Genomic DNA, 13,674 nt, shown 5'->3' with positions numbered 1-13,674 from the left:
GGACCCCGACCCCTGAGTCTCCGCATGACACTAGCCACCTCTTTGCATGCCCCGCCAACGCCACTCATCTTACACTCTTTTCCCTTTGGTCCGATCCATTTGAATCAGCACGTTAGATGACGTCGACGACCACTTAAATAATCCTTACCATCCTAACGGGGATTGAATAACCGTTAAAACAACAACAACTGCCCTTAACAGATACATTTCTTTTCTATCTTATGACATTCATTGTTTCTAACTTTCATGGAATTTGTATTCAACAACTATGAAATGATATGTTTTAGCTTCAAATTGGTTGGTTGCCATAGTCTTTTAATAATGTTTGCGTTATTTTATTTTTGAAAACGCTTAATATATAAATTATAAAACAGTTGTTTTCTTGTAGGCAATTGATAAAAATTTTGTACCTAAGATGTTATGAAATGGTTTTGCAGTTAAACAATTTTTTTACACTTCAAGAATATTTAAATATGAAAGAAGGTTTGGATTTCAAAAGAATGTATATACATACATAGCAACTCTAATGTTTTTCAAAATCGCGTTTAAAAGTTTGAAACGAGGAAGAAGTATGCAGGGGGTAATTACACACAAAAATGTAGATAAAATTCGTGTATAAAAAATATGAATTTTGCACAAATTTGCCTAATTTAAATCGCAATATAATAAAATAATACAAAAAAGAAGATATTCATGACATTGTTTTTGTATTAGTATATCACAGAACTACCTATTTATATACATATGTACATAAGTATGTTTTCCTGTAATTCTTTTTTTGTCAATTAGTGCAATCCTGCTGAAAGCTAAATTAATTATTTTACTTCATATTTGAGTATACTTACATACATACATACATACTTATGTAAGTATATTATTAGGTTCAAATATATGGTATATGTATTTCTAATTTTTTTAAGATTAAGTTAATTAGGATTTATGGGATCATGAGTTTGACGGTGTAGAACATTTGGTAGGATGTACCACATACATACATACATATTTAAAAAATTAGAAACTGAAGTGTTTGAGCGTTTAGAGAATATATGCCTTTTATATTTTGGGATTTGGTAAAACTAGACTTGTAAATTTCCAGACAATTTTATCATACAGTTTGAGCTTTTTATGGTATGCATTAGGGTGTAGTTTATTTTTTTAAGTTTTAAATTTATAACGCATAGGTTCATTTGTTCATTTGCATCTAAAACACTCGGAAATAAATTTTTACTCTATTTGGTATCGTACTCCCGTGCTGACTTGTATCAAATCATGTTCATACATGTTGCGCGGCAGTAGCGGTGCGTATTAACGGTATTTGTCATTTGTTCTCAATTATTCTGGCGATTAACAAGTATTGTTATACATATGTATGTTAGTATATTTGAAAGATGGCAGTGGAATTAAGAAGCAATAAAAAATGTGTTTTTCTTAGATAGTGACGTAAATTATCAATTAATAGGTGCAAAGTTACGGTCTAGTCGTCAAGTTCTTGCAGTATGTTTTTTTAATATTGGCGAAGTTAAATTGAAAGCGCTAATCTCGTCATTCGAGAGTGCATTATATTTTGGGAAAAGGCAGAATACCTACCAGAGAGTGTAAAAAAACTTGTGGATCTTCACCATGCTTGGAGGGAGTTGCAAAAAATTAAAAAAAAAATGCAAGATATTTACAAGCGCCGTGAGAAGGGTTTTAAGGACAATTTTGACAATTTATTTGATATAGCACACTTTTGTTATTCTGTGAACAAAAGTTAAATGTTGAACAAAAGTTATTTTTGCATTATTTAATATAAAATAAATGGTTAGAAACGAATTAGTGAAGTGTTAGTGGATATAAAAGTTAAACATATAACTATAAAACTTATTATAAATGGGAGAAACACGCATCTTAAATAGTTGAATTTTTGAACTTTGAATGCAAATATCTCAAAAACCATAAGTCAGCGGCAACTATATGTATATATTTTCTTAATCTGGAGGATTTCCTCCATCCGTACATACCCATTTTAACCCCGAAATCCCGGGATGCTATTCTAAAATTTACCCAGTTAAATTGTTAGCGTAACAGTGTGCCAATGTTCAAATCATTTCCACCGCATTGTTGATAACTATCGTCAACAAGAAAACGCACAAACATTAAATGGATGGCATTTGATTGGCAATGCTAACTTGATGTTGGGAATTTTCTTCATTATAATATTAATCAAAACTAATCAATATTTATTCACCATTTACGATATTTACTGAATTGAATTGTTTTAATTTTAGGTTTAAACAATTTCAGCTGCTATTTGTCTTTCAAATATTCACTGAAAATAGTCGTATATATTTCGTAATACTAAAAACAGAGTTTGGTTGATCGATATCTTAAATTGTTCTAACATCAATTCAACTGAAATTCAAACTGTAATAGGGGTTTTAGCTTTTATTAAACAATGCATTTCTGAAAATATGCCGTATCAATTATGGTACTTCATGAAAAACATTATTTATTGTGCATCATGTATTTTGAGGTCTACACTGTTATTAGTTTGTTTTAACTCTGTTTCATGAGAACATATTTTTGCATCTCCCTCACATGCAACTTCTTTGACTCTACATGTGATATCAACAGTTCCATTTTCCTCAATTAGAACTTCCTTTGCTATGGTATTTAGACATTTCCCAACCATCTCGGAAATAATTAAATCGACCACTTCATTTTCTTCCCGATGAAAGTTACACCATTTATCATCTTCGTCATACATTTCTTGGATTATAATTTTACCAATGTGATCACGATTTGCTCTTTGACCATACACTGAATATATTGGTGTACGTCGTTTCAATGTTTTGTCCATAGCCAGACATCGGCGAACTTCTTTGTATATGGACTCTTGGATACAGTGTAACCGATTTGGAGGATTAAAGAAAGCCAGTTGAGTATGGAAATTATCAGGATCTCCTTGTGTTAAAACCTCACTATGCTCGTCAAGATATTCACGACAAATATCTAGTATAATGCGCTCGTAAATATTTGTTATTTTTTCATCCATTACTGTAGGCAATTTTTCACCAGTTTTAGTAATATAATCTAAAGAAAGATAACATTTTCGCATAAATATTTCGATACTAAGACGCTCAAACAAATACCCACCAGTCTTAAGAAGTTCACAGTACAATTCATGTGTTCGTCGGTAGCTTATTTCTCTAATTCTTTCCTCTGATGGAAATATAGTTGTCATTGGACTTCCGTGAGCAGGAGGTACATAAGGCGGTGGGGGCTTATTGGGAATTTCGCGGACATACATGTACGGTAAAACAGTTGAAACATTATCAAATTGTTTTACTTTCTGCGAATTTATAACATTTTAATTAGTTTTAGTATTATGCATTAATAAAATATCAAATTATGGTATATACCTCGGGTTCTATTAGTATTTGTTGACAACGGCGTATCTCCAGTTCATTTATAATGTCAGGCATAAGTTGTATTGAGCTTGATGCTGAGGACCCGTTGTTGCTGTCCAGTGCTGGTAAGCGTACATTATCTGCAGGCGTTTGGGACGGTGGAGGGCCTATCACGATTTCTGAATTAGATTGCTGGGATTGCGAATTTCTGGGTTTTTCCGAAACGTTAGATAAAACCTCCTTATTATCTTTTTCACCATGATTTAAATCCACGTTTTCAACTCCCGAGTTGTTCTCATTATCTCCAGAAAAGGACACATCAACTATACTTTCAAAATGAGGCAATGATAAATCATCTATTTGTGTTAATTCGCCACTGCTTTCAAAATCATCATCATATGACTTGGAGACACAATTTGCATTAGCAGCTTCATCAGATTCAAACATTTTTGGCTGACTTATAAATGTTTTCGAATTAAACGAATCTTCGTCGCTTAAAGGTTGGCTTTTAATTGAGTCTAAATCTGTAAATGTGCTGCAGCTATTATCGTTATCATTTTGAGTTGAGTCTAAATTTGCACATGAACTATTGCTGTTATTGTTATAATTTGGAATTTGATATTGCGTCGTTGTTATTTTAGGGCTAACACATACCGAATTATGGTGAAAGCTGCTAAGAACATCTTGTTGCTTCGAAGAAACATTTAAATCGTCATTAGCTGCTTTGTTGTTGCTAATATTGGGGATATTGTTCTGAACTGCCATTTTTTCTTCCATGTAAACATTTTTATAATTCAGTGCTGCTGGTGCAAATACATGCTCCGTACCACAGTTATTATTCTCATGTGTTTGATGGCTTTCTAAAACTTGTTTTGAAGGGCTTTCAGTTAAACCCGATGAGTTTTTTTGATTCAGCTCTGCACATTGTTCTTTATATATGTTTAGTGATTCTTGTTTGCCGGCTTGGAGTAAACGATCTTTAGAGTACAATACACCGTCGGACAGGCTTCGAACTAAGCCAACATTAGAAATTGTGTTTCTCATGCTTGACGTAATTTTTGTTAATAATATATTAATTTCAGACGACGATTGTGTAACAACAGAGCTAAGGGTGCCAGAACCCGAACTGCGCGCTGAAATGTGTTGAAATTTTTCTGCAGCAATGCTAGGACTGTAATTATCGCGTTGTAAAGAATTGACGGATGTATCCCCACACGATTCTCCTTCTTTATCAGAAGATTCGGAGCTGGTACACAATTTCAGTGACGGCACCAAAACTGACTTTAGTTGGTTTTGCTGTTGTAACGATTGTTGAGTTGGTAATATATCTTGGTCGCAAGAAAAAATACTATTTTCCAGAAGATCAGCTGCTAAGCTACTCTCATTATGTGAAAAGTCTTTAAGAACTGCTACCTTAGCCGCCTCGTATAGATGTTCTAAATCTGTTTTTGAAAGTTCATAGCGTTTGTCAGGCACATATTTTTCAAATTGCTGTGAGGTTAGTCGACGCCATAATTTGTTTAACTTCGCACCAGTTGTACGGACGCAATCAATCGCATCGACTACAATTTCTTCTCCACTTCCTTCGTTACTTCCTGCCGTAGTATGCGTACTTGATATGCTATTTAATTCCTTTAAACTGTTGTTGATTTCCTTTAAGCGTCGCTGAACTCTTACGTGTGAATTATAGTTATTAAGAGGGACTGTGACAGCATGATCTTGAGGCAGTACTTTTGTTTTGTCAGCGGCAAAATTTTTAGATTCACTTTTATGAGTGTTATATCTAAGTAGTTTGTTCTCCATTTGTAGAACCTCAGCTTCTTCTTGATCGAGTCGGCGATGCCACTGCATCAATCGCTCAACATGCTCTCGACGACGTTGTAAATCTAATTCGCGTTTCTTCAAAAGTTCCTCAAGAGAACGGGACGTTTCAAGGGTATAATTAGCCCGAACTACCGGTTCCGAACGATCCACTTTTACTTTAATATTCTGTTGCGATAAATCTGATGCTTTGTTGTCAATGTTGCTCACTAGAGTAGACGGTAAGGTGGGCGACTTTTCCTCATCCCAATCGGATCGGGAAATTCTTTGGTAAATCTTTGTGTTGGTTTTCTGAGGAACCACACTCTTAATGGGCTTTCTTGACGGGGGAGCGATGGATTTATTTTCACGGTTCGATGTTGACTCCGTTGAGCTTGTTGATGTAGTAGATTGTAGTAGTCTAAAGCAAAATATTATATAAAAATCCTATATTATACATATGTGATAAATTACTTTATATCTAAGCCTAAGAATCTTTAGGGGTGTTCTAATTTTAACTTCCATTAATTTACATATTAACATTTAATTTTGTCGCTTTGAAATAGAATATACATATATATTGATAAATCAAACCGAGTTGATTGGAATTGTAAATATATAAATGTGTAAATATTGGGACAAAATGAACGAATATATGCTGAACAACAATATGCGCAATATAACGATTAAAAGACAAAAATAGCGCATCCCTAATATTTGTACAAACATATACATATACATATGAATTACCTATGACATGTTTTGGAATGGAATTTTATCTTCATATTAAAGAGAATCACAAAGCCTGATAAGAAAATATTTCAGATTGGCTACAATCAAGTACGCGCTTGCTTACTAGAATTTACAATATACTTATAATGTTTTCTTAGTACACACATATTTTGACGTTGACATCGCGAAGATTTGAATATTGCATGTCTTTAATTAAATTAAACATAAAAAAATTTTACCAGTGCCCAAATTTTAAATTGAAGATACTTATGTATGTCCATTTATTGTTCAAATTGACGTGCAAATTCAATTGAACTATAGTAATATGAATTCGAACTAAAAATTAAGTAGCGTAATACAAATAAATTCTCACCGAGGTGGTGAGACGCCGTCAGAAGATTTTGGTACAAAGCTAGTATTAAATGGTTTCATTACTGCTGAAGTAGAAGACAAGGGTCTCATGGTACAAGAGTAGCAATAATAAATTCTCAGTTATAATTGCGTAGTTCCAGACAATTTCCTCTTGATGGGAATCATTAACAATGTAATTGATGAATAAAGACGAAAACTGAATAAACATTAGGGAAGAATACTTTTGTAGTTTAAGCTCCCAATTAACGAATGCAAATTAGCCATTATGGTGCAGTGGTTTTAAAAGTGTATTTATTATCCCACTTCGATCATTAAAAAAAAAAAATGTTTTCCAAGAACGATTACCTCTTTTGAGGAGTATGCCCGACGATGACGACGACATACCCTCATGTAGTGGCTCTCAACGACATCGACTGCAACCGCTGCGGTTGAAGCGAACACCACCAAAACCCCCCACAGTAGTCTCAGCTGCTCGGATTGGATGAAGTCGCAACGGGCTTGTACGGGGAGTGCTCACAAAATGAAAAGGAAGTGGGGAAGCAGATGTGTATCGAAGGGGCGCCTCCGACCACCCAAACCGCAGAACGAAAAAGCGGCCAGATAACGTCACAGGAACCAGGAGTGTTAAGTTAAGGCAGTTCGCTCCTAACTTTTCGTCTGCTATTTCAATGCGGATCGTGCCATATTTCATGTATCTATTTTAATTCTGGAGTTTTATTCACAACATACATGCGATTTATTGCTCTAAGATGGTCGGTTATAAATTGTTTGTTGAGTTACTACATACATACATACATACATACATATGTATGTGGGCTGTGAAATGTTCATACAATAGATTGTAACAATTTATTTAAATTTTGAACAATGACGAGAATTTTATTAAAAATGTATGTATGTATATATGTATGTTTGGTATGTACATATTAATTATTCTAGGCAACATGGAGGATGGAGTCATGTGTAGAGGTTCACGCAAGTGAGGAAAGTTCTCTGATCGCCATTCACTTGGGAGTGGCCAGAAACGATTCTTTTACACATGGCTCAAGCAGCTCACTACTTCCGGTCTTTGACCAAGTATCCTCTGGGTAGCCTAAGAACATCCGTTCGAAGGCGAGCTAATGTGAGAAGGCGAAACATCCCCTGCATAGGGTTGTGCGCTGGGTTTGGGACCCGCCACGTAATAAACAATTCCAATGAAAAAGAAAACACAGCCTGGGATGAGAGACCCCCCTTTTCGACACATAGCGAAAAGAAGAAACGACTGGCGCGCTGTTGTTAACTCGGCTACAATCGCGTAAGCGGTGTCTACGCCAATTAAGAAGAAGAAGAAGGCAACATTATTTCCTTTGTTGAGTTTGAGTGAATAAATTTCATATGGTGTAAACAAATTTTACACTTTGCTGTGGCAAATCGAAAATAAAATGTTTCCAGTTCAAGTTAAAAACAAGCGCAATCACATCGTTTGAATGTTTGCCGAGTTATTTAAATTATAAAATGTATTCGTAAAATGAATTAAAAGAAAAGCTAATAACAAAATTAACTAAACTAGAAAAAAGTTATTACTTTGAAGATTTGTTATTTATTGAGAATTTTAGGCAACGTGCTAGGCTACTAAGGCGCTACTTAATACTTACATATGTTACATAAATAAATTTACATTAAAACCTGTTAATCAACTATAAATTTTTTAATAATTCTGTATTAATTTTTGTATTGAATGGAATACATAATAACATAAACAAATTAATAATAATGAATTATTAACAAATATTATAACATATGTATGTCACCAAGAAAAACGTAAAAATTTCACCTTTATCTGCCAGATTTTTCAGATTTTTTCCATTTAGCACACGGCATTAGTAGTCAACGTTCAATATAAGATTTCACTAAAATATCTATATAATTTTGCCTTTGTTTATTTTGTACAAGGGGGGGTTGTTGGGAGGTCGGAGAAGCGATTCAAAACTTGCGCGGTATTCATGACGCCAATTGGCTGCATGTTTTTATATTAGTAGCACGCCGTATCAATGATAATTTAAATTCCAATATCGTCACTTGTTCACATACATACATACAAGCATACATACATGTGTGAATGAGGAACACATATGTAAACTGTTTACGTAAAAAGCAAAACATCTAGAGCAAACGAACAAAACATTTTATTCATTTCAACACTTTGTTGCTTTAAATTTTGAATTTATGAATATGAAATCGTTTTATACAAATTATAACACATACACCTACCTACATACTTATTTATAAATATAATTAGTCTTAAAACCAGTTGAATTTATGTAGAATTCAAGCTATTGCGAAAATCAATGTTACTAAATATTTCTCAGAAAGTAACGAACAATTTGATATATATGTAATATTATACATATTCTCTCACAGTAAGAACTTAACTACGCTTTTTGAAGAACGGTCATATATACATCTAAACGTTTCTATAGAAGATATTTTCAAATTCAGACACACACTAAAAGATTCGCATTATTTCAGAGTGTATAGGCATTTTATAAAAACAAAAAAAGTCAACGAGACTGCCCTCGTCAGTGCTACTACACACGTTTTGTTATTGTTCCAGTCACCGGAAAGCAAGCACAACACTAAACAACTTCGAGCCTCTCGCGTAACTCACGACAGCACTTTCCATGTTTAGCGTCTTTGCGGGAGCAATACAAACGATTTGGATAATCAGAAACGAAACGTCGGCCGAATACGAATATACTCGTATTAAGAGAATTCTTTCGCAAATTTAGAAGATATGTAAATATGAATGCCCCATTTCGATAAACAATTTATGAATGGATTTGGAAGATTTCTTATACTGGTGCTGAATGTGCACCACCCTGTGAGCATAAATATAGATACATGCAGAAATTCATATGAAACTTTAAACAAAAATATATTTATAACTATAGATACAGAAAAAGACATATATGTATACATATATATGTACATATGTTTGTATATAAGCGAGTGTAATGGAGTGTTTGTGTTGAATATGCAAGTCTAGTATGGAAAGGGGGTAACTCGCAATTCCGCAATTTAAAAAAGGTAAAACGCGTTCCACAACAAAAATAACGAACAAATAATGTTGTGTAATTTTTTTTTCAATTTACCATGTTTTTCAGAACGATTTTTTTTTTTAATAAAGTGAGTTTAGTCTTTCGTTCTTAGCTATACATAAATAAGAATTGTAAATAAATTGTAAAAATTGTATCCAACACAAAATGAAAACAAAAATAAATTAAATAATATATAAATAAAAGAGAGAATAATCATATTTTTGCTATGACATGTACAATTTATTAAATGTTCATTTTTACCTCTTGATTTCTTCGCGCTCCTTTTCCATTTTTAGCAAAATTCCACGTTGCTTCTTTTTAATGGCCGCAATTTGCAAAAGTAAACCCTTTGATTTGCAACGCTCTTTTTGGACTTCTAACCAAGCAATTTGTCCTTTTGTGCGATCAAACAAAGCCTTTTCCCTCATTTTTAATAAAGCGGTCAAATGCTCTGATTTGGTTGTTTCATTTCTTATTAACTTCTCATACTAAAAAAATTTAAATAGAGCCTTCATTACTACAATGGAGAACAAATGCTTACCATGCCGACATTTGAGTAGCTACAAGTAGAGTCCGATAAACTGTCGTTCTTTACAGAACCTAAGGAAATTTCTAGATTGGAATAATCGAACATTTCTAAAATTTTATGGCTTGCCGTAATATTTTCAGACAAAAAATTTTGTTGATACGGACTATCTTCATGTTTTATGGAAGTAAACGTTTTTTTTCTTTCTGAAAGCGTAGACTTTTTTGGGGTCTCCACTTTTTGTTTATTTTCGTTTTCAGTCTTGCTCCTAATATTTTCCTGTATATTAGATGTGCTGTCGCATCCATTTTCATCGGAAATGTTCGTGGAAATTAGAGTTTCAGTTAAATGTTCTGCGCGTTTAGAATTTTCTTGATTTTGTATTTCTGACGTGTTATGTTTTCCATTTACTGAATATATTTCAGATGATTCATAGCAAACTTTACTTAATCCATATTTTCGCGAACTTATGCAGTTCATTTTTGATTTTATTATTTTGTTTAATTGTTCATCACATTCTTGCTGCGATTCATGGGAGAATTTTATGGTATTTTTTGCTTCCTTGCAGGTTTGGTTATCCCCATACTTAAGTCCACAGATTTCATTTTCAGAATAATTTTCGATGTGAGCCTTCTGCAAATCGATTTCATTTTGAACATCTGAAGAATTATTTGTTCGATGGCTAGAACATTTCTCAAAATCGGTGGTATAGTCATCAGCTTCTCTTATACTGTTGTTTTCGGTATGTGTTGTCCCACAAATTTCATGAGATTTATTAATAGTTGTTTTAAGGCGATCATTAACTTCAATAACCTGTGATAAACTACGGTTGAAGTCGTTTAGAAGTTGATTGAAATCAATTTCTCTTGATGTGCTCTGGTTATGGGACAAATTTTGCTCCATTTTAGAGGTTTGTGCATCACCCCTGTTGGGGTTTACATGCTTCGCTGCAATAGCTGTTTTCAATTTTTTGCTTGACATTATGGTCAAGTTTTCCACACGTTCTAAGGAGAGGGGACTAATAGCTCTATGCAGTTCTTCACTTTTGCTTTTACTAGTGTCATTTCTTTGGCGAATAATTCGTTCTGGGCTATTAAATATTGAACTGGAAATGGTAGTGTCATCTTCTGACGTCAGTGCAAAGCCTTTCGATTTCGCATAAGTTAGTGGATTACTATTTGTTTTATTTGACGATGTTCTCAATTCATTATTTGAAGATTGAAGCAATTGCACTGATATTGAGCTTAGGTTTGAGTTGATTTCCGATTGAGATTGTGTAGGATGTATATTAGAATTGTTACAATTTGTATATATCCGCTCTGAGTCTGTTTTAATAGTTTTCAGTGATCCCTCCGAATATTTACTTTCTGCTGTATCGGCTTTTTGATTAAGTGGTTGATTAAGGCTATCAAATCTTGATAAAGATGTTTTATCCGCAATTTGAGAATTAGCGGTTTTTTGAGATTTTATATGGATTTGGTTAGTAGTTTGCCTTACATCTGCAAGGGCTTCAAGTTTTCGTCTTACGGCCATTATGAAATTGTATGGATAAATCTGTACCGTACTTGGCTTTAACCAATACGGAAGATTATTTACAGTAATATTAGTATTACCTTCGCGTTTTGAATTGCTTTCGTCGCAACTTTTTCTGTTGGAATCAACCTTATATACTTTCGATAGATCAGGGTTTTTAAGTTCATCCGCGTGCAAATAATGTAATAAATCACATGTGGGCTTTCGATATGTAACTTCCTCTCGTATTTCTTCTCGATCTTTTGCATTCTCTTTGTCATTACTCGTTGTTTTTGGAACCAAGGGTACTGATTGGACAAATTTTGGGTTCAACATTTCTAAAGCAATATTTTCCTTATCAAAATTATATTCTCTTATAGCACTAAAAGAATGATCTTTAGTTTCTGGCTTGCGCAATAATCCAATTCGCTTTTCTGGGAAAGGTATGCCTAATTCTTTGATTGGGTCGGGAATTATCGATTTAAGGTTACTATTAGATATACTTTTATCTTCAGCCTGTAACAAAAAAAATATTTCCATCAAATATATTAAAAATTATTTGAAATAATTATACCCACATTTTTTATTACATTATCATTAGGAGGCGTAGGACAAATATCTGATATTCCAACTTCATTTTTTTCAATTACGGGATCTGTTTTTAAATCTTTGAATGCTTCTCCATTATTATTTTCCTTTACATCAATATTCTTAAGTAAGTCAGGATCAACCTTAATTTCTTTTCTTTTTCTGTCATCTAGTGCAACGGGGGAGTTTTTTTTCTTATTAACATTTTTTGTAATTATTGCTCGTGAATTTTTACGAAGCTTTTCAAGTCTCTTTTTTATTTCTTCCTTTTCTATAGCAGTTTTTTCACCTTTTACTTTCAAGGCTGATGTATCTTGTTGAAAGCGTCTCCTTCGCTTTTGATCTTTTAAAAACTTTCGAGCTTCTTCAACGTTGTAAGATTTCCTTTTAACATTTTGGGCAACTGAAGGTAGAAGTTCATGCGATTTAGTGTCCGGTGGATGACTGGACTTTGATCTAATTATAGATACTACTCTCGTTTTTAAATGTCGTTCGGATTGCGCCACAGGTCGAAAATCAACTTCTGTCCTACATCTACGAACAATTTGATCGTATTTTCTGACGTTATTTTCCACCTCAACTTCTGCTTTACCGTTTTCAGTTAATTTTGTTTTATCTGCAGGATTATTATTAATAATTTCAGTTAAATATGTGTTCAGATTTTTAATTTCTTGATCACGTTCCTTTTTCATTTCAATAAACTCAACGTTTGTATTATCATTTGAACATATTTTTCTTGTTTCAAGTTCTGCTGGTTCAATTACGTTTTCTGATTCAGATTCTGTTGAATAATCTTTTGGAGGAGGCTGCTTTGCTTTGTTCTTCTTTGTGGGAGTTTTCATGGTATAAGAAATTTTAGCAATTTGTGTTTTTATTTGTCTTGGACTTGCTGCAATGCAATGTTTCTCATTATCTAATAATAAAAGATATTTTCTGAAGTACAACATAAATACGTATAACAAAAAATTAATAGTATACCAGAATCTTTGTAGTATTTAACTGCACCTTCGGCTTTCTTCCAAACCGGTTGAAGCTCGCTCATTATATATTTCCCTTTTTATTTATACTTCGTCTTAGCATACGAAATAATACAAATTTTTGCATTTATTAAGTTTATATAAACAGATTACATCTATAAAATTAATCCACCTATAACAATATTAAAAAAAATAATAATAATAATAGTAACAAACAACGCACAAGAAAATACAAGCGCAACAAACCGAAATATCTAACCAAAAGTGCTGACAAATCGCATTTAAAAATGTTTAACCCAGTATACATGCCATCATCTAATATTATACCGGCACCACACTTCAGAAAAGAAACATCTTTTAGGACTGTTTTCTCAATATCTATTTAGCAGCCAACTGTCAGTTAAGTTCTGGTTGACGTAATAATATTCGTTTTTTCGATAAATAAAACTTTTACCCTTACAACGATAAATAAATCATTAAAGTAATTGTTTCACAAAGGTCATTTCTGCGATCTCAGTCGAATTTTGCAGAAAATGTGAAATTCGCAAAGTTTTTGGAAACGTTAAAGCCTTTTGTCCGATTAAGATCGATTTACCCAACAAAATAAAAATCTTATTTTACTACATTTGTTTTTAATCGAGTTGGAATGCAACTTTGTGGGTTGTTGTTTTAACTTGGCTTTTTTTAACCAGCACTTA

The 13,674-nt window shown here is 33.2% G+C and overlaps 1 protein-coding gene across 2 annotated transcripts; it reads right to left on the bottom strand.

Annotated features, from left to right (window-relative positions):
• Positions 1 to 2,397: 2,397 nt before the first annotated feature.
• LOC126757232 (centrosome-associated protein 350-like) lies at positions 2,398 to 13,189 on the bottom strand. 2 transcript variants are annotated; one of them, XM_050470960.1, is made up of 7 exons: positions 12,978 to 13,189; positions 11,990 to 12,912; positions 9,915 to 11,927; positions 9,635 to 9,861; positions 3,402 to 5,610; positions 3,136 to 3,331; positions 2,398 to 3,072 (listed from the first exon to the last, which is right to left on the bottom strand). In XM_050470960.1, the coding sequence occupies exons 1-7, from the start codon at positions 13,039 to 13,041 to the stop codon at positions 2,489 to 2,491; spliced, it is 6,216 nt and encodes a 2,071-aa protein (XP_050326917.1). In that variant the 5' UTR covers positions 13,042 to 13,189; the 3' UTR covers positions 2,398 to 2,488. The 2 variants fall into 2 exon arrangements, with proteins under 2 accessions (XP_050326917.1, XP_050326919.1); XM_050470962.1 differs by having other exon boundaries at positions 11,990 to 12,888.
• Positions 13,190 to 13,674: the final 485 nt, after the last annotated feature.

The sequence above is a fragment of the Bactrocera neohumeralis genome, chromosome 4, assembly GCF_024586455.1.
Source record: "Bactrocera neohumeralis isolate Rockhampton chromosome 4, APGP_CSIRO_Bneo_wtdbg2-racon-allhic-juicebox.fasta_v2, whole genome shotgun sequence".
Lineage (NCBI taxonomy): Eukaryota > Metazoa > Arthropoda > Insecta > Diptera > Tephritidae > Bactrocera > Bactrocera neohumeralis.
This window is presented reverse-complemented; position numbering and strand designations above follow the sequence as displayed.